Raw genomic sequence first — 22,589 nt, 5'->3', positions numbered from 1 at the left:
TATAATCTTAATAAAATCTGAATGTTTGCTTCTGATTTGGAATCATATTTATAACATAATGAGATATAAATATTAAGATCACATATAATTTTGATAGAATCCTGTTATGCTTATGTTATGTTATGCTTATGTTGTTGATCGGGACGTGTCAAAGCAAAACAATCCTTTAAAAGGCTAAAAAGGACAGTCTTGTTGAAACTGCTTGCAAATTTTTTAGATGTTTTTCGAATGTGTTACGATATATACATATATAAACTTCTAAACCGATATGTAAAAATGACGTAAACTCTTAGTGGAAAGTGTATTTATTCAGAATTTGTGCGCATTTGAAGCGATTGTGCGTAATAATGTTTTTACGCGGAACAGTAAAGTATGTCTCGAATGTTGCACTCTAATTGTATATGTATTCGGTTTATGTTTTCCAAGTGCTCAAAGTTTTCAGTGAGATAGTCGCGAAGTCGAATGAAGAACTTAGAAGAAAAATTTTCAAAAAAAGTTTGTTGTTTTGTTATGTCTTTTTCTTCAATACAACATCATCGTATTTATGTTATACCTGCCAATAAAGAAAAGACAACCGCGACTGAAATTTTTTTCGATACTAGTGTGCCATCTAGTGGCTAGTAGTCATTATGGTGTTAACGTTTTTTCGGTGACAGAGCTCCATATAGCTGCAAGTTGCAGAAACCAATTCAACTATTTATGTTGATTTAAAACAACGTTTTATTTCTCTAATTCAACTAAAAAATTAGTTGAATGGAAATGAAGTGTGCCTTAGCTAAGAAATGACAGCATGTTTAATTAGTGAATTCAGCTAAAAAATAGCCATTTCAACAAATATTTTGTTATTGTTATTAAGGGAATTAGAATTAAAAAATCTATATAAGCAAAAGTAAGATTTTTTTAGTTGTCTCAAAAAATAACTAACTAAAATCAGAAAATCAACTAATTTTTTCGCCAAAATGCTGATTTCGGCCTTTCCGTGTGGATGTAAACTCATATTTACTGACGATCTCCAACTATACCTTCAATTACAAACAGGCAAATTCTTGAGTTAGCATCGCCAGTTTGGAATCCATATCAGTTAATTAAGGTGCCTAAAATTGGAAAGAATTCCGAAAAATCGTTACTATTAACGAGGTTCCATCGTACATGTTTTGGATACCACGAGCTAGTTTCTTCAATGATATGTACTTTTTCACGAGTAGAGAATCGTATAAAAATTTGATTGGTGGGGAAAAGGTTTGATAAGTGTTTGGGTGTGGTATAAGATCACTGGTTTGATACTAATATTTGAACTAGAGTTACTAAAAAGACGATGAAGGAGATGTGTTTCATCGCATCCAGAGTAGTTCAATTGGCAGAACGATTGTCCCCGAATCGAAGAAGAATGCGAATTATTAACGGGCTTTGAAAATTTGGGTCGCCAGATTTCGTATTACGTTACTTTAATTTCAACTGTAAATTTTTCAGTCTGATTTTCCGTTAGGTAATGTATTAAAGCTAAACATTGAATGTTTTGTCATGTATGTTAAAGTATGGTTTAAAAATATGTGACCAAAACAAACAGGAATTAAGATATTGTCAAACTTCGAAATAAACTCCTTTTGCTGATCTCCACCTTTAGCGTGTCATTGGTCGAGATACGGAGATTGTGTAAACTTCCGAAATCCCACATTGTGTTTAAGCTTCGAAAGTTTACATGTGAGACCAAAAGTTTTTGTTTTATTCAAACTGATGACGTTGCAATTACAAACTAACCTATATACTTAGAGTATGCAATATCCAGGGTTGTTACGAAAAATTTCAAAATCAAAACGCGCGAAATCCGCGCGAAGTCGAACACTAAAACACGCGAAATCCGCGCGAAGTTGAAAACTAAAATTCGAGTGAAGCGTTAGACAACTATTTTTATGCAGGTGATACTTTCCGCAGTACTTGAAAATTCACTTAAATATAGTTTAAAAATCTGCATAAGTTTGTCATATGAACACAATAAATAAGTCCGCATACAGCACGTTACTTCGAGAAATCCAATGAAAACGATTTCATTTTTATTCTTCATCTTTTTCGATGCCCTTAGTTAAGGAGCAAGACTTTTTGCAAGCGTATGAGTAATGTCAACAATATGTGCGTAAAAACAAATTCCGGCGCTTATTTTACTGATTTTAATCAATAAATCTTCCATATGGTTGAAAAATAAACCAATCAGTTCATTCTGCTTAAAATTGCAATTCAAGAAAAGTGTCTTAGTCTAGGACTCTTCGGTTTTCCTTAAAACTGCTCGAGAAAAATTGTCTCAGTTAACGCTTACTTCCACTGACACATTTGATTAGCAACAAACACATTCCTATATGGATTTCCTCTTGCAGAATTTTTTTCCGTAGCTTTTATAAGTAAACCCGTAAAATAGGAACCTTTAATTTAACACGCGAAAGGCAATGGAAATGGCATGTTGTCGTAAAACTATTTATTTTTACTACTTTTGTAACAGAAAATATTTAGTTTTGCTTATTTTGTGTAGCGCAATCTAATACAAATGATTTGAAGCAGTGTTGTCAACTTTTTTTATTAAGGGATTAAAATCTATATTCATAAAATGTAAGCAATTTTCCATCAAACGTTGGTGAAAAATTGTTTAAAACTGATATATCATACAAAATGTCAGGCTTAACATGCATTCGAGAATAAATTATTGTTAAAAAAGATTGTTTGAAACTCAATCCTGCAAGTCACTTTAATAAACTCGTTGCACTGCATATATTAATCTATAACATACGTACTGAATAAATTGTACGTAATACACAAGCTAACTTGGTTTATTCTTGATCCTTAATTAATACTCTCTGATGTACGGAAAATGTTACAGTAAAAATAAAAATGCTTACACATTTCATCGAAGATATTTGTTTTTTGTTTCGACATCTTTTTGCTCGGCAAACATTTCCTTCTTGGTAAGAAGAATTTTTAGGTAGACCACATCAGGATGATCTGATTCACTCTTTTTAGTATCAGTTGCAATTATAATAGCGCCTTCTTTTGTTGTCAGATTTCACTCTGAATGTCTGAGGAGGAAATCATCTTTTCTTCTTTTATTTGAATCAGGGAAAAGCCCACTGGAATTAGTTTCTGTCAAATTTGTTCTCCAGCAGGCATAAAAACTCCTCATCTTTTGCATCAATAGATCAAAATCATCCAAATGATACATTTGCTTAAATCTAGTGCTTCTATAGTAACTACATCTAATGAGACAGTAACATAAGAAACGATTTCTTGATAACATTACGTGATAAATGAAAGTCGAAAGAATTGAAACATTTGTTAAATATGCGGAACATGCTAGCAATGAGCTCGTTATATCCATAATTAGTTCTAACATAGGGAATCCGAAGAAAAAAATAGGAAAACTACGACGTCGAATGTCAAATTGTAACAATTGAAAGTTCTATGTGCTCTTTAAAATTTAACTTGCTTTCCAGAACACCCAGGTCCTTAACAGACGATGCGCTTTCGAGAACAGTTTGTGGCATATTATAGTCGAACTTGAATACAGATTTTTTGCTACAAAAAGAGACGACGGAGCATTTAGTGGCATTTAAACAATTTTGAAATATGAAATACGAAAGTCATCAGCGAACGATAGTTTCATACACTTGATCGAAAAATTTAAATCGTTGAGATACAATAAAATTATGAACGGTCCAAGGTGACTTCCTTGAGAAACTCCAGATGTAACAGCACTTGGTGAGGTTGAACAGGCTCCTTTTTTCACTATCATTTCATTACCAGTTAGATATGATCGAAGCCAATTAAAAAATGATCCATTTAATCCCAGTCTACCTAACTTGGAGATCGTTATGTGATGATTTATTTCGTCGAACGCAGCAGGGGAAGTTGAAAGCTTTGGCATGGATCCAAGCTGAGTCTCTGACATGTAGTCAGAGCAACTATGTGTTATAAAATCCAGAACTATAATTTCAAACAGCTTCGATACAGCGCACAAAGCAACAATTCCAAAGTAGTTGGATACTATACCCTTGTTCACATATGATTTCTTCCATATTTCAGGAAAAATTCCAGAACGGAAAGAACAATTGAAAATGTTGGATAGTGGAACCAACTAACTATTAGAACACTTTCTTATCACCACGAATAGAATCCCAGAACTTCTTCGTTTCTTTTATTGTCAGACTTCGCTTCGTAAGCATGTCGTGTAAATTTTGCTTTAAGAATTCGATTTTTATCATACACAAAATTTGTTACCATATTATTGAAGAATCGCATCGCAAATCGCAATCTTTGCATTATTGAATGTATTATCACTGAGACGATATCTTCCATCTGACATCAATATCCTTGGGTGCAAAATGTTGAAATAGCAACTTGTATCACTCGAGATCGAAAAGCATAAAATCGAAATTTTGTCCACTGAAGAAAACATTGGCTAGAACCTCCTTCTAGTAAATTTTAGTTTTATCAAGGGAAAATTCGGCCATCTCGACCAATTGCTGAAACGTTCGCCCATCTTTAATTTTTTAGGGTTTCATAAAACTCACAAGTTTCAAAAATTTGCAAAGAATTTTATGGAATGATGTTTTCTGAAATTCGCGCTAAATCCGCGCCATAGCATCAAAATCTTAGCAGAAACCGCGCCAAATCCGCGAAAATCGCGAAATCCGCGAAAACCGCGAAATCCGCGCGACCGTAACAACCCTGCACTCGTCTCCTCGTGTTCTTCGTTGACGTAGCTAAGCCGGAACGATCGTTTGATCGATTTCGCTGCTTTCACGGCCGTAAAAGGAATACTACAAGGATAAGAGAAAATAAAAGTATGACAATTTGTTTGGCATTCCAATGATTGTGAGTGTGGTACTAAGCAAACAATTACGACACTTACTTGTATTTTTCTTCCTCTTTTGAGATTGACAGGCCATGCGGACTGACGCCAATTTTGCACTGTACCGATGGTTCACTAATAGTCATGCCGTCAAAGACTTCCTCTCCGTACCCGTTGAGTGAAGAAATCTCCTCTAGCAGCCAGTACTGGGCAGAAGACGGAGACATTCGGATTTTGGTAAGAGTTTCATGCTCCTTGGCGATCATCTCGATGAAGTTTTCCGGCATTGGTTCCGGTTCGACATCCTCGAATGTCGGTTTCACAATATAGCTCTGGTAAATGTTCTTTGGTTTCGTTTCTTCTTCCAACTCATCAACGGTTCCTGTTTGAGAGATGCTGGCCCGCTTGGTTTCCGTTTCGGAGCACTTTCGCTTCGAAGGTCGTCGCGATTGCCGACGGTTGATTGAGGGCGTAGGAATCAGATCGGCGGTTACCTTTTCGGGATCATAACTGAAGCCATCGGCTTGAAGTAACAGTGCGGATATGTGTGCGGCATTTGTCCAGCTTGCAGCACTCATATGCCCATCCAGCAGCTCCTGGCGTGCCTGCATGTAGAACAACCGGCGGACGCTATCCTGCAGGATCAAGTGCGCCGGCACCCAGAACTTCACTCGCAGCGATAGCAGAATCGGATGATTGCGATCATTCGCATGCAGACTCAGTGGGTTCCGCAGATTGATCCACTGCTTCGCACTGCACTCGTCAACCTCTGCACTGTCCCCGTCGCGGACCGGAATCAATCCGAAGTAGTCGGTTTCACAAATGATTCCAAGGTCACTGCAAACCTGTAATGTCATCGGAAAAAGAAATTATTGTAGCGTTGTTGCCTAGTGAAAAGTTACGACAATATCGCTGATTAGCTTATCGATACAACCTGGGGCTAGCTGCTATCTTATATCGAACTTAGTTTTATTTGTTCGGATGAGAATTTGGAATTCCAGCTTGAAAGTGCCTTGACTCACAATCTTTAGCTTACTGATTTATTTTCCTTCGAGATTTAGCCTTCGGAACGCTTTGATGTTCCTGTGAAGAAATGAAGGATTGACAATAGCAAAGTTCAAAGTTCTTTCGCGCGAAAGGCGGTTAATTTTATTAACATTTTTCCATTATTTTTGGAGCCCATTACTTTTACTACGCCAGGTTAATAACTTTCCAGCAACGTTCAACTGGAGGTCATTTGCAATGCTTAGTGTTTGGTGGGAATATCAACAGATAAGTAATCGAAAACAACCAGTGGTAAAACTGAGCAAATAAACCATAATCGTTCAGATAACATTGTTGCAGGTACACTGGCAGAATGTGGACCAACTGATAACTGATCGTAGAAATAAACAAACCTCCCCCACACAAGATTAATTAGTTTGACGGATAGTACAAATGCGAATCCTGCTGAGCCAGGTTTTTGCTGATAGATTTGTTTTTCACGATGATTGTGTTAAAATATTTAGAAAGAATAAACGATTGGGTGATTTCATTTAATTTTATGAAAAAAAAGTTAGCACCGGAAAGTTGCCGAAATTTACATGATCCATGATTACATCGGACATTTTCACATTTCAAAACGATGCCTTTTCATCTATGTAATAGAATCCGTGACGGAAGTGCAACATTACCCTTTTTCGAGTACTTTCCATTTTATTTCGGGGTTTCGTTCAATAACCTAACTTTTGGTAAAACAGCTCCAAATAGTTTCCCTTAGCGGCTCTTACAGGATCATTAAAAGTGTCATTACTAAAAAGTAATGTCATTTTTAATGAACGTGTTAGAACAGTAATGTAGAATTCTTAATACAAATTAGGAATGTCATTACTTTTGATATAAGTGTATATGAAATTTATTTCCAAATGTTAACGCAGAACGGAAGAAATTCATCGTAATGCTAATTCCATTGATTTTAGTAATAAATCCACTTTTTCAGGTTTATGATGATGATGATTTTCGATTCCAGTGGTATAAATACACTATGTAAGGTTGTTTTATTTTCAGAAAAGTTGAACACCACTTCATCACTTATGAATGTGAAGACAATAAGTTTAATTCTAATTCTGCACAGAACTATGAACGTTTTGTTATTTTGATTGTAGTATTGTTTATAGGCACACACTCAAAATATAGAAAAGATCCCATTTCTAAGTGGACATCGTGATCAATTAGTTTTGATATTTCAGATTTTGGTGCATGCTAAACGCAAACTATTAAACAATATTGAATTATTAACCTTTTCTGTTGCGAGATGAAGTAACTATGATGTCTTTTTCGATTTGTATTAGATTCTCTGGAGTGATTGGCATATTGTCGCAAAACTGAACTGTAGAGGCGCTGCTTGTTTAGAGATGATACTTTCAGTAAGAGCTGTCAAATCGGGAGGAAAACTTTTAATTATTCCACCTTTTCAACGATTTCTTATATAAACGGGCAAATTCATTTGAAAAATCATAGTAAAAGTTGAAGAAAAAGTTTTTACTCTGAGGTAGTAGGGTAACAGAGGTATTTTGGCCAGTTCATATATTTTGGCCCACCTAACAAACTATATGGATTCAATCGATCTTAGGTAACCCATGTTGCATCAGTTTGAAGCTAATCACATTAAATTACCTATTGCGGAAGGATTTTTCAAAGATATTAAAACATTTGGTGGAAATTTTTACAAAGTGGGCCAAAATAAAATCGATCCTAAAGCGGGCCAAAATACCTCTGTTACCCTAATGTTGATCTTAATTCATTGTGCGAAATCTCCCGTTTATTTAGAATGGACCATCAACTTGGTTTGATACCATTTTCAAATGCCTGAAAATAGCAAATAAGGTATCCAAAATAAATGCTACTCGATCGCTATACATTCTAGTACTCGAGAAATCAACATTACACTGGTTTCTGTTTAAAAAAATGTTGATCCGAAAAAATCTAACCTTACCCAATTTCACGAATTTTTGAAGATTTTCCATGTTTAATCGTAGTTTACACTAAAAAAAGTAGTAGTAATCCCTTTGAAATCGATTTTCTTCTACTCCGAGTGTACTTTTATTGCTTTTTTATATTCTATTTGTACTATTGCATAAACGATAAAAATGTTTCAAATCACTACTGCCGATATGAAAATTTCCGATAGAATCCTCCTTTTATTGGCTCCATTTTTCATTGGCAGGTGTCGCTACCGGTAAATCAGCTTTGCGACAATGTGCCAATCAATATTGGTATATAATATATTTGAAAGTAGTCAAAAATAGGTAGTTTTTATTTTCTGTGTAGGAAGAACTGTGCAAAACACTTGATTATTCAATGCACTAAGAAGAACATCAGAGATGTCAGATCTGCAGATTTGTCTGTAAATCTGCAGATTTCGGGTATAGTGCTGCAAACATTTTTTTTGTTGTGCAGACTTTCGTCCAAATTTACAGAATTTTGAAATTGGTGCGACCTTTTTTTTTTGCTCACAAAGTCAGTTTTGCGTATCATACCTAACAGAGAAATTGTTGCCAGCAAGACATGCTTGCGATTTTTATTCATATTTACAGACTTTTGAAACCCTGTATGCAGATATTTATGGTTGTCATTATTATGTTGCATGTTCAACCAAATTTTTTTTCGTGTCGAATATAACTACAAACATTTTCAGTTTTACCATGACCTCCATCTGAATTACTACTATGAATGTGGTAAGACTGAAAGGGTTTACCAACGATTTTTAGTAAAAGTGAATGACCAGATAGCATTATTAAAATGGTGCCAGCACAAGTCAACTTTCAGGTACATCGAAGCATAAATTGCTATCAGCAAATATAACCGTTCAACAATATTTTGAAACGAAATTAATGAGGTAATGAAATATTTTATGTATACAGTGAAATATATGGAATACGTGAAACCTTAATCAATCGTTTTAGTAGAAATATAGCGAATAGTTCCTGAATATCGAGCATTTTATTCAGCAATAGTTACGAACGAAAGGGATTAAGATTCAGTTTCAACTGATATACTATTTCATACCGTGAACTCTACTACCTTATGGTAAAAATAAATAGTATATTGAAACCACACACCTAGAAAAAATCGTGTAAATTTGCGTCTTCAAAAAACGACTTATACGAGCGTCAGAAATGACTCATTTTTCACAGTAGATCTAACACATTTTTAATGCATTCTGCCATATTTTTAAGCGTTGAAACATGTTAACCTACACATCTGCTTGAAAGGTAAAAAATCAGTCCTTTCTCTTGTAAAAATCGCTCATTTCTCGAATTACGCTCGTATGAATTGAGACGTAGGTGGATTTGCGTCACCTGTAACTTTCATAATTTTTTAATGTGCAGTTGTAAATATTGAACACAACGGTGTGCATGGTATTTCCAACTTTTTCCCTCGTGAGGCATTCTGTAAACAAATTGATATGATATGCTTGAAAGCTAGGATGACAGTTTAACTTTCGTTGAGTGGAATCGTTATCACTTGTTCATATAGGGTATGAATTTGTATCCTCTTCGAAAGAACGATACGATAAGGTTTACTTGCACTGGTAATTTTCCTTATAATTTGTGGTTAATCCACGTGAGTGTCAACCCATGATAAATACTGTATTTTATTGAAATATAATTCAATGTCAGAATGACAGGTTACGTTCAGTAAAACTTTTATCAAATGTTTATCAACCGTTCAATGACTGTCAACCTGTTATACACATAAGAAGCAACTGTTATCAGGAAAAAACTAACCCTTCTACTGCGACAAAATAGTAACCGGTTCAATCTGAAACAGGAGAGCCGAATATAATCCTTTCCCGTCCAATCAAATCGTTATTTTTAAGTATAATTTTTTATCAAAAACGGCCTTCGGTAAGGGTCTCATCGTTGTCAAAGCGTAAAAGCTTGAAACGTCAATTTATAACCTGTTTGTTTTGCTAGTGGCATCATAAATTATGTCGACCTTAAGCAAATTGAATTCAAAAACACACGCACACACACATACACAGATTAAGCCAAAAATCCGTCTGCGGATTTAACATATCCACATGAAATGATTGATCAATTTATATACTGGAACAGTTGTCGATTTGTTTGTTTGTATCGCTTTCCTGCTCGTACCAAAACTGTACGCTAGCCGGTTTGGTTTCCCTTTCGCACATACCTACGCACTCTACAGGTGGTGGTTTGGCAATTTAGTAAATTTAACGCTTTCATGTGAATAACGTTCAAACAAAGGCTAGGGTGGTCTCTGCTGATCAATTATTCTTTGCTGTACACCAGTAAGCATGTGAGGAATTTTTGACTGCGTTCTACTGGAAATTTGATCAATATAAACGAAAGATGGCAGTTAAAACCACCCTAACTACCTCAAACACAGGCACTGCTCACTCAAATTTGACACATATCTGTCTGCGTGTAGCAGTGAATCGTCATCGTGTTGTCGTCGCTCAATCCAAGTAGGTATTTATTTGCAGAGCAAAAAAATGGTAGAAATGCACACACTGACGAGAAACTAGCTTTATCCACACTATATATAATGCACAAATTGTTCGGACTTTGGACCGACCGCCGAACAGCGAGAAGTTGGACTTTGTACCCCGGCCGTAAAATGAGATATAGCTACTTGGGTATATGAAACAAAAAGTATTGAAATTTCTGCACTCTCGCACCGGCATGCAGCTCACTGTCGCTGGGGCGAAATGGTTGCCGGTACCGGCACTACAGCGGCTAGCTAGCAAAGTGATCATGATAAATTAATTTTCCTGTACGTGATCACAATCATGTATGATCTCATCATCCTTTGGAATCGGTGACATGATGGTTAGAGCTGATTCCAATTCCAAAACCGAACATTCGGGTCCACAGGTTCAGTTCGGAATGGTAATTAGAATCAGCAGATGTGTTCAAGCGGTCAACTATTCTATGTCCAGTATCCGAGTGACGCGATCGTAGTTCGGAGCACGTGCTACGCAAGCAACTCTTAACTGAGTGATCATAGCCGTTATTGACGCACGGTACGAAGTCCAGCGAACGGCAGTAGGGCCGTTGTAGTTCAATTAACACATGATAGCATCGATATAGCGCCTTATGCAGGGTTGATCGAACTAATAGAACGGAAGTGTTATGATTCATTAAAATGCGATCGCAGTCGGTTCAACGCCGGGGGTTCGAAACCAGAAGTCAAAGGTTTACACGATTACAGCTGAGCTGCTGCGTTCAACAGTAATCTAGTTTTAGTGTCGACAGCTGTTATCAACAAGCAATTACATTGTTCATTGAACTGATAACCTCTAGGAAATGTGATCCCAAGCTGTATTTATGGGATAATTACCCTAACGAATAGCGTCGCTCATGACGTACGAATCGAAACGACATGTGTCACATTTGCTGTGAGAATCTATGGACAGCAGATCGCATGTGAAAGTAGAAAATCTTTGTGCCGAACGATTTTAGGACACGTTTTTTCTTATTGACACAAATGCCGGTTTTCTAACAACTAGGGGTTTTTTTTTTCTAAAACACGAACAATCTAGAAATAAATTCATACTCTGTTGCTAGTCGCAAATTGCTTGCCATAGGTATTCCGCTGATCATTTGATTGAGTGGTAATCTATACCGGGCGTCTGTTGTTGCATGAGGGCTCTTAGTTCTGCTGACAGTCACGTTTCTGGTTATTATGAATAATGACTGGCTTCTTCTTCTTTTTCCTCGAGTCAATTAAATAAAGATTACGGTTACCGTGTGAACGAACCTGCGTTCTGTAGTCGTTGATGTGTGTGTTTGTGTCTAATATACTTGATCATAATATTCGTACAATTAATTTGATAAATTTGCTATTTATTAAACGTATGCGTTGCTTGTATAGCACTTTCCAAGTGGGATATCATCAACTGTAACTGCGTAGTACATTCATATTGAATGATTTCTTTATCTTCGCAACTTCTTCTATTTATTGTCTGATTGTCTGCACCCTCAAAAAAAAAAACGAAACGAAACCAAGTAGGTTTCGCCAGCAGAACGGCAAGAGAATCAAATTTAGCCGCTTACTGCTTCATTGTATTCGATGTGCTTTGCTACGGGTTTGTTGTTTTGAAGGTTTCGAATAATGACACCTTGCAAATTTATGTATCTTGCTGAGCGGTGACTGCTATATAGGCATCGAATAATTAGGACATTTTGAAGTGCCGGGGAGCCAAGGTCAAATATTTTTGCGCATTAGGATTTGTCGGTCTTGAACACGTGCTTTTCTGTGGGTCTTCAATTTTGATACGCGCATTTCGCTGCGTTTTGATTTGGGAAATATTTATAGCTATAGCTATTCTATGACTGCGCACTTTATTTTTTGTTGGTTTAACAATTCTGACAGGTTATTGTTAATAATTTATGTCACTTGAATCAGTCACTGTTTACAGACGTTAGAGCGAAATCGCCAACTGTCGAGAGTTTCAGAACCGAGAACATGGCTAAAAGTTTGCTGTGATGTTTATTCAACGTTTAACACTTCACTTCGCAACCCCACTTGCTGGCTGATCACGATTATTGATGTGTTCACCTGTAAGTCTGTCGGCTGAGGCAGAAAAAAAACGACCGTAATCGTTGTAATAGGGGTTAAAAAGGGTAGTCATGTTTTTTATTAGATCAATAAACCGATCAATAAAAGGTGCGAACTTCAGAACTGAGAACACGCACAGTTGTAACTGAATAGCAAAACACAAAATGCATATTTTTATTTATTTTTTTCAGACCAGATTATACTTACTCCAAGTAGAAAGATTTTCTACATGAATCTAATTTGACAACCAGGAACAAATTATGTCTATAATCCTGTTTTTTTGTGGGGGTCCTTAACGAGAATTGTTATGTCGTTTTCGCATCGTTTTAGTTCATCAAAAATGACATTGTTTGGTAATAATGACATTACTGGTCCCAGTACAAGGGCCTCTTCTAGGTTGGAAATTAAAGGAAAGTAAAAAGTAGGAATAGATAGTCAGCCCTAAGATAATCTCAAGATGGAATAGTCTATGATTTTTCATATACCATTCAAATTAGGGGTCCAATGACATCGGTTCACCGTCAGTTGCAGTTTAATTATTTTTAAAAACAAAACAACAAGCGTCGAATCGCTACATGCGTCGTAACTATGACAATGTTTGTTTATGTAAAATTAATCTTAAGTTGCAATATGAAAGACATTGCGGTATTTTGCTGCATATCGTGTGGATATTGAAACAGGAAAGCAAGAAACAACTAGAATTATTACTAAGAATCTGTATAATTTGTTATATTCTTATCTTAAGAGGCATTACACGCTCGTTCAATGTTACTCTAAAGTGAGTACAATTTCACTCACTTTCGTTAAAAGTGGAACTACTCTATAGTGAGCAAAGCTTGTTTACTCACTTTTGAGTAAATATGGTATTTGTCAAATTCTGAGTAACATTTACTCAGTGCTACAAATGGTAAAATTAGCTCGAGTGAGTAAATATTACTCAATATCAAGCGAATTGAATAAGGGATTCGAATAAGGAATGCTTTGCTGACTTACTTCCAACGAATGAAGGAAGCCGTTACCTGTTCATCGCTCATTGGAAAGGATCCGTCTGCCTTCCTCCGTTCCACCTCCGACAGAGGGAAAAGTTCCGCCTTCCGACAAAGGGAAAAGTTCAGTGCACGTAAATTTTCACACAACGTTTTCAAAGCTCTGTGAGTAAAACTTGTTGTCAATTTAGAAACTGAGTCGAAGTTACTCATTCTTATAAATCAATATTACTCACTTTTTGACATTTGAACCAAATAAGCAAAAGTGAGTACAAATGACTCACTTGAGAGTAATATTGAATGAGCGTGTAAAGTAAGTGGAAGTAACAAATGTTTACTGTGTATGTTTACTTCCTTCCAAACTGGTATTGTTGCTATGATATTTTACCGTCCTTTTCCAATGTTCATCGACGCTTATTAACGAAGGGTCTACAACATTGCATTATTACTAAGATCACTGGTTCACGATTACTGATCCAACATTTTTTGAATGCGGATTATTGCCTATTTGCGTTTTGTCTGCCAGAAATTTCTACCGTAGGTCTGGCTTATTTGCGACAAAAGTTAGGCAGCAAACCAACAAGCAACAGTTATCGGTTAGAATCTTGATAGAAAAGAATTGTAGAAACGTTTCAATATTTTCAGTGACAGTTTCGATTTTCAGTTTGCTCCCAATTGGTTATCTTTGTGAAATTCTATTGTACTTCTTTCACACTACCAAGCCCAATGAACATTCGGCATAGAATACAGAATCACATCTCTACCTCTATCCTTCGATTGTTTATGCCTTGCTAAATATCACAAAAAAACATTTTCGCTACAGTTAGGGTAACAGAGGTATTTTGGCCACTTCATATATTTTGGCCCACCTAACAAACTTGATCGATTTCATCGGATTTTATCTATGTTAAGTAACTCATTTTGCATCAATTTCAAGCTAATCACATTAAATTACCTATTGCGGAAGGGGTTTTTAAAGATATTACAATATTTGGTGGATATTTTTATAAAGTGGGCCAAAATACCTCTGTTACCCTAGAATGTTAGAAGTAGTAAATATGACAAAATAGTCAAATTTCTACCGATTAGGCAATACTGCAAATTCACAGAAGGGTTGCCCCTACATGGAACCGCAAAACAACCTAATTTTAGGTACATTCCACCCAATTTGGGGGTTCCGTTCAATAACCTAAATTTAGGTAGAGTGACTAAGTAGTTTGCGTAAGGCACGTGTAAAAAATACTTAGATATTAGTTATATCTACTCAATTGTAAGTTATATTTACTCTACAGTAGAGTCATATTGACTCAATTTGAGGTTGATACGGTTTACTTAATTTTAGCTTATTGAACGAAACTTTCACTGTTGGGTGGTTTTGCTCTTTGTATTTTGATAACAATGGAAGAAGCGAATGAAAGAAAAAAATCAAAAGAACTCAAAATTGAGTAAAAATAAGTCAAATAATAGGTAGTATTTATTTTTGTTCCGGGTTGGCGGTTCAATGCATAGGGCACTGGTCTTACAAACCAGTTATCGTATGTTCGAGACCCGACCTGGAAGGATTCGTAGTGTCAATAGAATCGTAGCACCAGCCATGCAATGGTTCTGTACACACTGAATCGGCTGCGAAGTCTGTTGAAACAGAAGGTCAAATTCTACTACAGGAATATAGTACCAAGGCTTTTCTTTGCTTATTTTCCGTGTAGATTCGTCAATTGAATTGATGCGTGGCCACCACGAGATTGGCACATTGCCGCGAAACCGGAACCAAGAAAAGGAGGATTCTTTCGAAAAGTTTCATACCGGCAGTAGTGATTTGCAACATTTTTATCGTTTATTCAATAGTACAAATAGATATCAGCAATAAAAGTACACTCGGAGTAGAAGAAAATCGATTTCAAAGTGATTACTACTACTGTTTTTAGTGTAAACTACGATTAAACATGGAAAATCTTCAGAAATGTGTAAAATTGTGCAAGGCTAGGTTTTTTCGGATCAACATTTTTTAAACAGAAACCAGTGTAATGTTGATTTCTCGAGTACTAGAATGTACAGTGATCGAGTACCATTTAATTTGGATACTTTATCTGTTATATCCAGGCATTTGAAAAATGGTATTAAACCAAGTTTAATGCTCCTTTCTAAATAAACGTTAGTTTTCGCACAATGAATTAAGATCAACATTATCACCTCAGAGAAAAAACTTTTTCTTCAACTTCTACTATGATTTTTCAAATGAATTTGCTCGTTTTTGTAATAAATCTTTGAAAAGGTGGAGCAATTAAAAATTTTCCTACCTATTTGACAGCTCTTGCTGAAAGTATCATCTCTAAACAAGCAGCGCCTCTACATTTCAGTTTTGCGACAATATGCCAATTAAAGAATCCCACCAACTCTTTTGCGATCGCTGCGCTGCCCGAGTGGCGAGCTTTGAACTAAGCGATGGTGATAATTTTCAGATTTTGCTTGAAGATTCGAACAAAATGCAGGGTTTTTATTTTATTTTCTTATGAATCGAATACCAACATACAAAAACGTGTGAAAATTTGGTAAAAAAATCGATCATTAATGATTCAGTAACTTTCCGTAGTATGTTTGATTGATATCTATGGAGGAATCGTAACATGAAATACCAAATTCGAAGAAGTGAGGTTGGGTACTGAAATATTCTTTGTTTTTAGGGTTGGATTTTGAGATTAATTGATGTTATGATAAAAAAATTTATGACTAGTCTATTTACTTATGTTTTACCATCTAAATCAAATCTGTATGTGAACTGAAAATTTCAAATTTCATCCGAGATTGTCAAGACTATAGGGCAATTTGAAATCATATGTTCGATGACAACACGTGAATAATCGTTTTTCTTACCCATATTTGTAAGGTTTTGCCAAAGATAAACTCAAGATGGAGTAGTCTGCGATTTCTTATGTATCATTTGAATAGGACCTCGATCAAAGATAAACTCAAGATGGAGTAGTCTGCGATTTCTTATGTATCATTTGAATAGGACCCCTCGATGAACTCGGTTCACTGTCAGTTTCAATCTTTTGAAGCAAAACAACAAGCGTCTGATCACTAGATGCGTCGTAGCTATGACAATGATTGTTTATGTTTGGAAAAATATCAACCTACATTATGAACGAAATTAAATAATTTTGCCTTATATCCAGTGATTCTTGCAATAAGAAAGTAAAAACTACTTAGAACCATTGTGTAGAATTTATTTAGTTTGTTATTGCCTCATCCTATGAAGCATTAAAGTCAGTTGTGGCAAGAAATCATTATGTGCTGAATGTAAACATATGTTTGATTCCTTCCTAACATATATTGTTTCCATGGCATTTTGTCGGAACTATACGACGCTTATTAACGGAGGGTCAATAAAATTACATTATTACTGAACCAACTGGTTCACGATTACTGACCCAACATTTTTCAATGAATCGTATGGGACATTGTAATCTTGAGTTTATCTTTGGTTTTGCCATCTGCATTCTTTCAAACTCAAGTAAATTGAAAAATTCGTCAAAAATTTGTCTAAATACATGGGATATGTCAAAACAATCACCATAACGCTATCTCGTGGTGACCACGCTCTGATTGGATTGTTCAATAGCGTGATGGTTATCCTTTTGGCATATTCCATGTATTTGGAAAAATTTTGGATGATTTCTTAAAACTTTACAATTTGGTCATTAATCGATTACGCATGCTTCGAAAACTTCGATGTTTTTAAATATAGAAATCGTTCAATGGAGCATTAAATTCTAAGCAGTCAGTAGTATAAGTAGTTGCAGAATAATGCTTCCTCATTCCGTTGCTCTGTACACAAGCAGCAAACTGTCCCAACAACTAATTGGCACCGCGAAAACCTACTCCGATGTATGTCGTAGGGTGTAATTTGTCAGCGGGAAATTTTTTTCTAGCAGAATCATTTATTTTAACCCTTTCGTCACCTGCATGACATAGAAAGTTCCCCCCTTCATTTGAAATGAATAACACCAATAAACCCCCCGGTACAAATTACTACCGGCCTAATGATACCAACTAAAGCTGTAGATCTTCCTCCGCTGTCGAGCAAGCGAAGCAAAACTACAGTTTCTCACAACAACTAACTAGCTCAGCCGGAGTGGTTGGATGAATTGGACTTTGATCGCTAGGTGATCACTCGTTAGCCATGTGCTCAGCAGCCATACCGATGCAGGCATACACACACACACGCTTGAAAGCAGTGGAAAAACAGCGAAATAAAGCAAAACAAATAAAAATACTATTTCTTGGTTTCCGCACAGATGGGCCACCGCCTTCTCGTCGCATACCCCTCTGGTTCGATACCGTATCTCAGCTGCGAGGTTATGTTTTGAATGTTGGTCGCCGTCGCGTATAAGCGCCACGGACTTGTTTTCGATTATACCTACATTTTTATCGAGCTTCTTTCTGGCTCGGCTTCTGTTTACAATCTGTACCAGGCGGACGAGCCTCGAGAGGTGTTTTTCTGGTCACCACCTTGGGGATTATATTAATGCATTTTTTATATCCCGGGTATGGTTGGCGTTGACTGGTTAAACCCGTTTGTACGATACCGGGCACAAACCCTTTCTGAATAGTTTGAACAGTTTTTCACTAGCTGCTGGCGATTGAAGAACTCGTCTAGTTATGATAAATATCTACGAAACACATAACTCTGTAATTGACTGACATTTCTTTCCACGATCATTTTTTACAGTATCATAGATCAGCATGACAATTTCAGAGGATGATAAAATCATCTTGATGGTTTCATACAATGACAATAATTTAAACGTGTTATAAAATATGATTGAGTACTTTCGTTGACAATAAATTAACATTCCGTACCATTTGTGTCGAGAAGCAAGATCGAAAAAATTGAATAACCACGAAAGGAAAATTTTTTTTTAATATATAGAATGAATTGATCATCCTAAACACAATTCAAAGTGAATTGAAAATGATTCACTATTTCCGTTAAAAATGGAGTTGTAGACTGCAATCTGAAATTATTTGTACGCATACAATTTTGACATCACAATTTTTCAATGGAAAATTCACCCAATTGATAAACAGCACCCAATCTCGCTTTTCCGAATTTGATATTTCATTCAATGATTTCTTCATAAATATTTTTTCAATATACCGCCGGAAGTCACTGAAATATTCATGATCGAGTTCTTTTCTTTTAGAAGTTTTACCATTTTTTACGGCGGTTCTCCATCCAAGGTAAAACAGCATTAAAAACTTTCTTCATCTTCTACTTCTGGTTGGCATCACCTCACTTGAGATGACACCGATTGATGGCACATCAACTTAGGCTATATTGTTAGTTAATTTTCGAGTCGTTAGAGTACGGATAAAAAACTTTTCTTTCTCGCGAAATACTCGAATTCTTTCCGGACTAACACGATACAACGTGCTCACCCGTTGAGAGCTTCACCGGAAGTGGAAAATTTTCAAATGTTCAAGGAAAATAAATCAGAAAAATTATCACTATTACTTAATTATATGCTTGTCACTTTGGACAGCGCAGCAATCGCAGAAGAGTTACCAGAATTCGATTGTGAACCAGCCATCTCTTTTGTGATCGCTGCGCTACTCAAGTGGCGGACTTTGAACTAAGCAATGGTGATATTTGTCAGATTTAGTTAGTTGAATATTGATTAATAAAATTTCAGTGACTTTCCGCGATATGTTTGATACATATTTAAGAAGAAATCGTAGAATCAAATATTAAGTACCCAAAAAACAAAGAATATCAAAGATATGAAAACAGTACCCAACCTCACTTCTTCGAATTTGGTATTCCATGTTACGATTCCTCCATAAATATCAATCAAACATACCACGGAAAGTTACTGAATCATTAATGATCGATTTTTTTTACCAAATTTTCACACGTTTTTGTATGTTAGTATTCGATTCATAAGAAAAAAAAATAAAAACCCTGCATTTTGCTTGAATCTTTAAGCAAAATCTGAAAATTATCACCATCGCTTAGTTCAAAGCTCGCCACTCGGACAACGCAGCGATCGCAAAAGAGTTGGTTGGATTCTTCAAATGAAGAATCTAGTCAACTCTTCTGCGATCGCGGCGCTGTTCAAGTGGCGAGCTTTGAACTAAACAGTCGTGATAATTTTCAGATTTAGTTTGAAGATACGAAAAAAATGACGGGTTTTGATTTTTCTTATGAATCGTATACTAACATACAAAAACTTGTGAAAATGAGGTAAAAAATCGATCATTAATGATTTTCTACGGAATGTTTGATTGATATTTTATGAAGAAATCGTAAGAGGGAATATCAAATTCGAAGAAGTGAGGTTGGGTACTGTTTTCATATCTAGGAAATTATTTGTTTTTATGGTTGGATTTTGAGATTAATTGATAAATTTGGATCAAAAGTTGTTTTATTCGTCTATTTACTCATGTTTTATCATCTAAATCAAATCTGTATATGAACTGAAAATTTCAAATTTCATCCGAGATTTTTAAGTGTATAAAACAATTTTAAATCATATGTTTGATGACAACATGTGAATAATCATTTTTTTACCCATATTTGTAAAGTTTCGCCATCTGCATTCGTTCAAATTCAAGTCAATGGAAAAATTCGTCTAAAATTTTTCTAAATACATGAAATATGTCAACGAAAAAATCACCATCACGCTGTGATTGCTAAACAATCACAGAAGTGTAGTCTGGATTTTATATGTCTGCTTGTTGTGAAACTGTTGCATTAAATCCACCTTACTTGCAAATACAGTACAGTAGTACTCAGTACAAAAAAGTGATTCCCAGTCGATGCGTTATGTTTAGTCTATGCGTACGTGTCAAAACTGTCCGTAGCGATATTAACGCAGCGTAACAAGCTCAAGATGCCTTATAATTCTCAATATTCTGTATCGAAAAAATGCATACCAGAGTAGAATTGCAATCTTGGTCCCTCAAACCTACAAAGCCGATTTTGCCTTTTAAAGCTCACTGGAGTTCGACTCAGATCTAGGGTGGATTAAAGACCGCCCGAGGAAGATAAAGTGTTTGGTTTGAAAAAGTGATGTTCATGGGGAAAACCTGAGCCAACAAGCTAGCTAAATCCAGCCCCAGTTATCGGGTAATGATAAAAGAGGTCGGATTCCAACCTAGTCACCGAGTCTATTTTACGAGTTCGGCCTTCCACCGAACGTGCACACAAAGATTAGTGGTTACACGCGACCCACTGTCAAACTTGGGTTTTTACCAACCGAGTGACTGTCCCAATAATCTTCGAAAGCCATTTAAACCCTTGCAAAGTATTGAAATCATTGGTCTCAATCATTTTACCGCCTCGGTGCTGAATGGTGATGACTAACGCAAATGCCGTTGAAGTAAGCAGCGGGGGGAACGCGATCGTGTTTAGTATAGTTGGACTTTGAACGAGAGCATTGTTTTACCTTCTCAATCACGCTCTGGGCGCGTGGTGTGCTTGAACACATACAGCAAGTGAAAATCGCTTGCCGGTAGCTCGCAATGCGATGATGGGGTACTGTTTTTGTTTTACATATGGCCTGTCCCACAGTGTGGTACTTTTAGGCGGTCAACACACCAAGTGCCTCCGCTACGTACAGTGGACTTTGGTAGGGCAAATCGATTGCATAAGGGTTGCCCAACTCGGTTCAATCGATGCCTGCTCAAGGCATTTAGATCAATTTTCTTCCAGCAAACAAACGGTCTCTCACGCAAAAAAAATGACTTTCTTTCTTCAGCGGCACAATCATGCAGTTGCGAAGCAATCAGCTGAGATAAAAATATTCTACGGACGGAAAGTAAAGTATCACGAGGTGATCTCGTGAAGATTCGGACGCGAACGAGGTAACGTAGGTTGGCATACGTCAGAGGACACTGATGAAAGACTGATACCATACGACCACCATCGAATATTTTCATCTTGCCTCTGTTGTATTCAAAACAAATTCAATTACGGTTAGGTTCGTTGATACCCAGCTGTTGATCGACATAGTACAAGTTCTTATTATAGTGATCTATAAACACACTGTCAGACTGAAGGAAGGCTTCACTGTTTTTACTGTTTTTTATTCAATGATCGCTCGTAGCAACAATTTGTTTACATAGATACGTTGCTCTCACTCGGCACCTCTGCGTGGTTTCAAGTTGCAATGATCTATGAGCACAGACAGGCAGGCGCCAGGAGATAACTACTTGTTTAAGTTGCTATTTTAGACGACATTCTCGTGTTTAGTTGCGGTATAATTAGAAACGTCCTGATTTGTATCGATTTTTCTTATAGTACCTATAGTCTTAAAATAAAATCTTACCTTTTCCAGACACTCCTGACTATTTCTTTTAGGGTCACACTGTACCCCGGAAGTAGTGCCATTAGGCAAATTAATCAAGCACCACATTTTGTACGGGGTTTGGTTGTTTAACACCTTTCCACAGATGACAGTTTCTATATCTGCGCTCGTTATCAAGTTTTACTGTAGGGTGAATCGTCTTTATTGTGTACACAAAGCCTGCTTTGTCCGTCTGTCGCTCGATGTGACTTATCGTGCTGTACACCCACTAATCAGGACAACGATTATTAGCATACACAATATTTGTTCAACGTTTTTACTCTCGGTTCGTTTGTGCACTTTCTTCAGTGGTCGGAATGGAATAATGAGAGCTATTTTGTAATTTCTATTTGACGTTTCACCGTTTGTGGCTGTCTTCAGCGTCGAATCACAGTCCGCTGGTTTCCGTGACACTTTTCACAGGCACTCATCTATTCTGTTGTTACGCAAATAGGTTATTATCTGTTCAGTATTTTCCTTATCTCTCCGTGATATGATTGTTTTCTGCTCAACATTACACACTGTTAGGCTATTGATCAGCAATGTGAAGCTATTTTAATCTAGCGTAAAAAACCTGAATAGAAATTTCACTACTTGTCGCACTTTTGTACCGATTTGATAAACTGTTTTGAAGCGACAGCACTCGCACTTCCATTCTCGACGGTGTCGTGTGTAGGATTGCCGTTCAGCTGTGCTGCAGCATACAGATTTTAATGTGAAGTGGTGAGACCTTCTTTGAAAGAAGAGTACCTTCACTTTGCTGTGTGCAGTTTCAGAGTATGCATGTGTAGGTATGCGGCGTCTTTGTCACGACTCACGAGGCAGTGGGCACCGTGGATGGTTGAGAAT

General features: G+C 36.5%; 1 protein-coding gene across 1 annotated transcript in view; it reads right to left on the bottom strand.

The window, feature by feature from the left end:
* LOC131427705 (E3 ubiquitin-protein ligase MYLIP) overlaps nucleotides 1-22,425 on the bottom strand; it is a 35,343-nt gene extending 12,918 nt beyond the window's left edge. Inside the window, exons 1-3 of the mRNA XM_058591140.1 lie at nucleotides 21,723-22,425; nucleotides 4,895-5,679; nucleotides 4,720-4,802 (exon numbers count right to left, since the gene is read on the bottom strand). Of these exons, the coding sequence (XP_058447123.1) occupies nucleotides 4,720-4,802; nucleotides 4,895-5,679; nucleotides 21,723-21,809 (955 nt within the window). The 5' untranslated portion in view covers nucleotides 21,810-22,425. The remainder of the gene's footprint in view (nucleotides 1-4,719; nucleotides 4,803-4,894; nucleotides 5,680-21,722) is intronic.
* Nucleotides 22,426-22,589: the final 164 nt, after the last annotated feature.

The sequence above is a fragment of the Malaya genurostris genome, chromosome 2 (genome assembly GCF_030247185.1).
Source record: "Malaya genurostris strain Urasoe2022 chromosome 2, Malgen_1.1, whole genome shotgun sequence".
NCBI classification, from domain to species: Eukaryota; Metazoa; Arthropoda; class Insecta; order Diptera; family Culicidae; genus Malaya; species Malaya genurostris.
The sequence above is the reverse complement of the archived record's forward strand: the minus strand, read 5'-3'. Positions and strand labels throughout refer to the sequence as shown.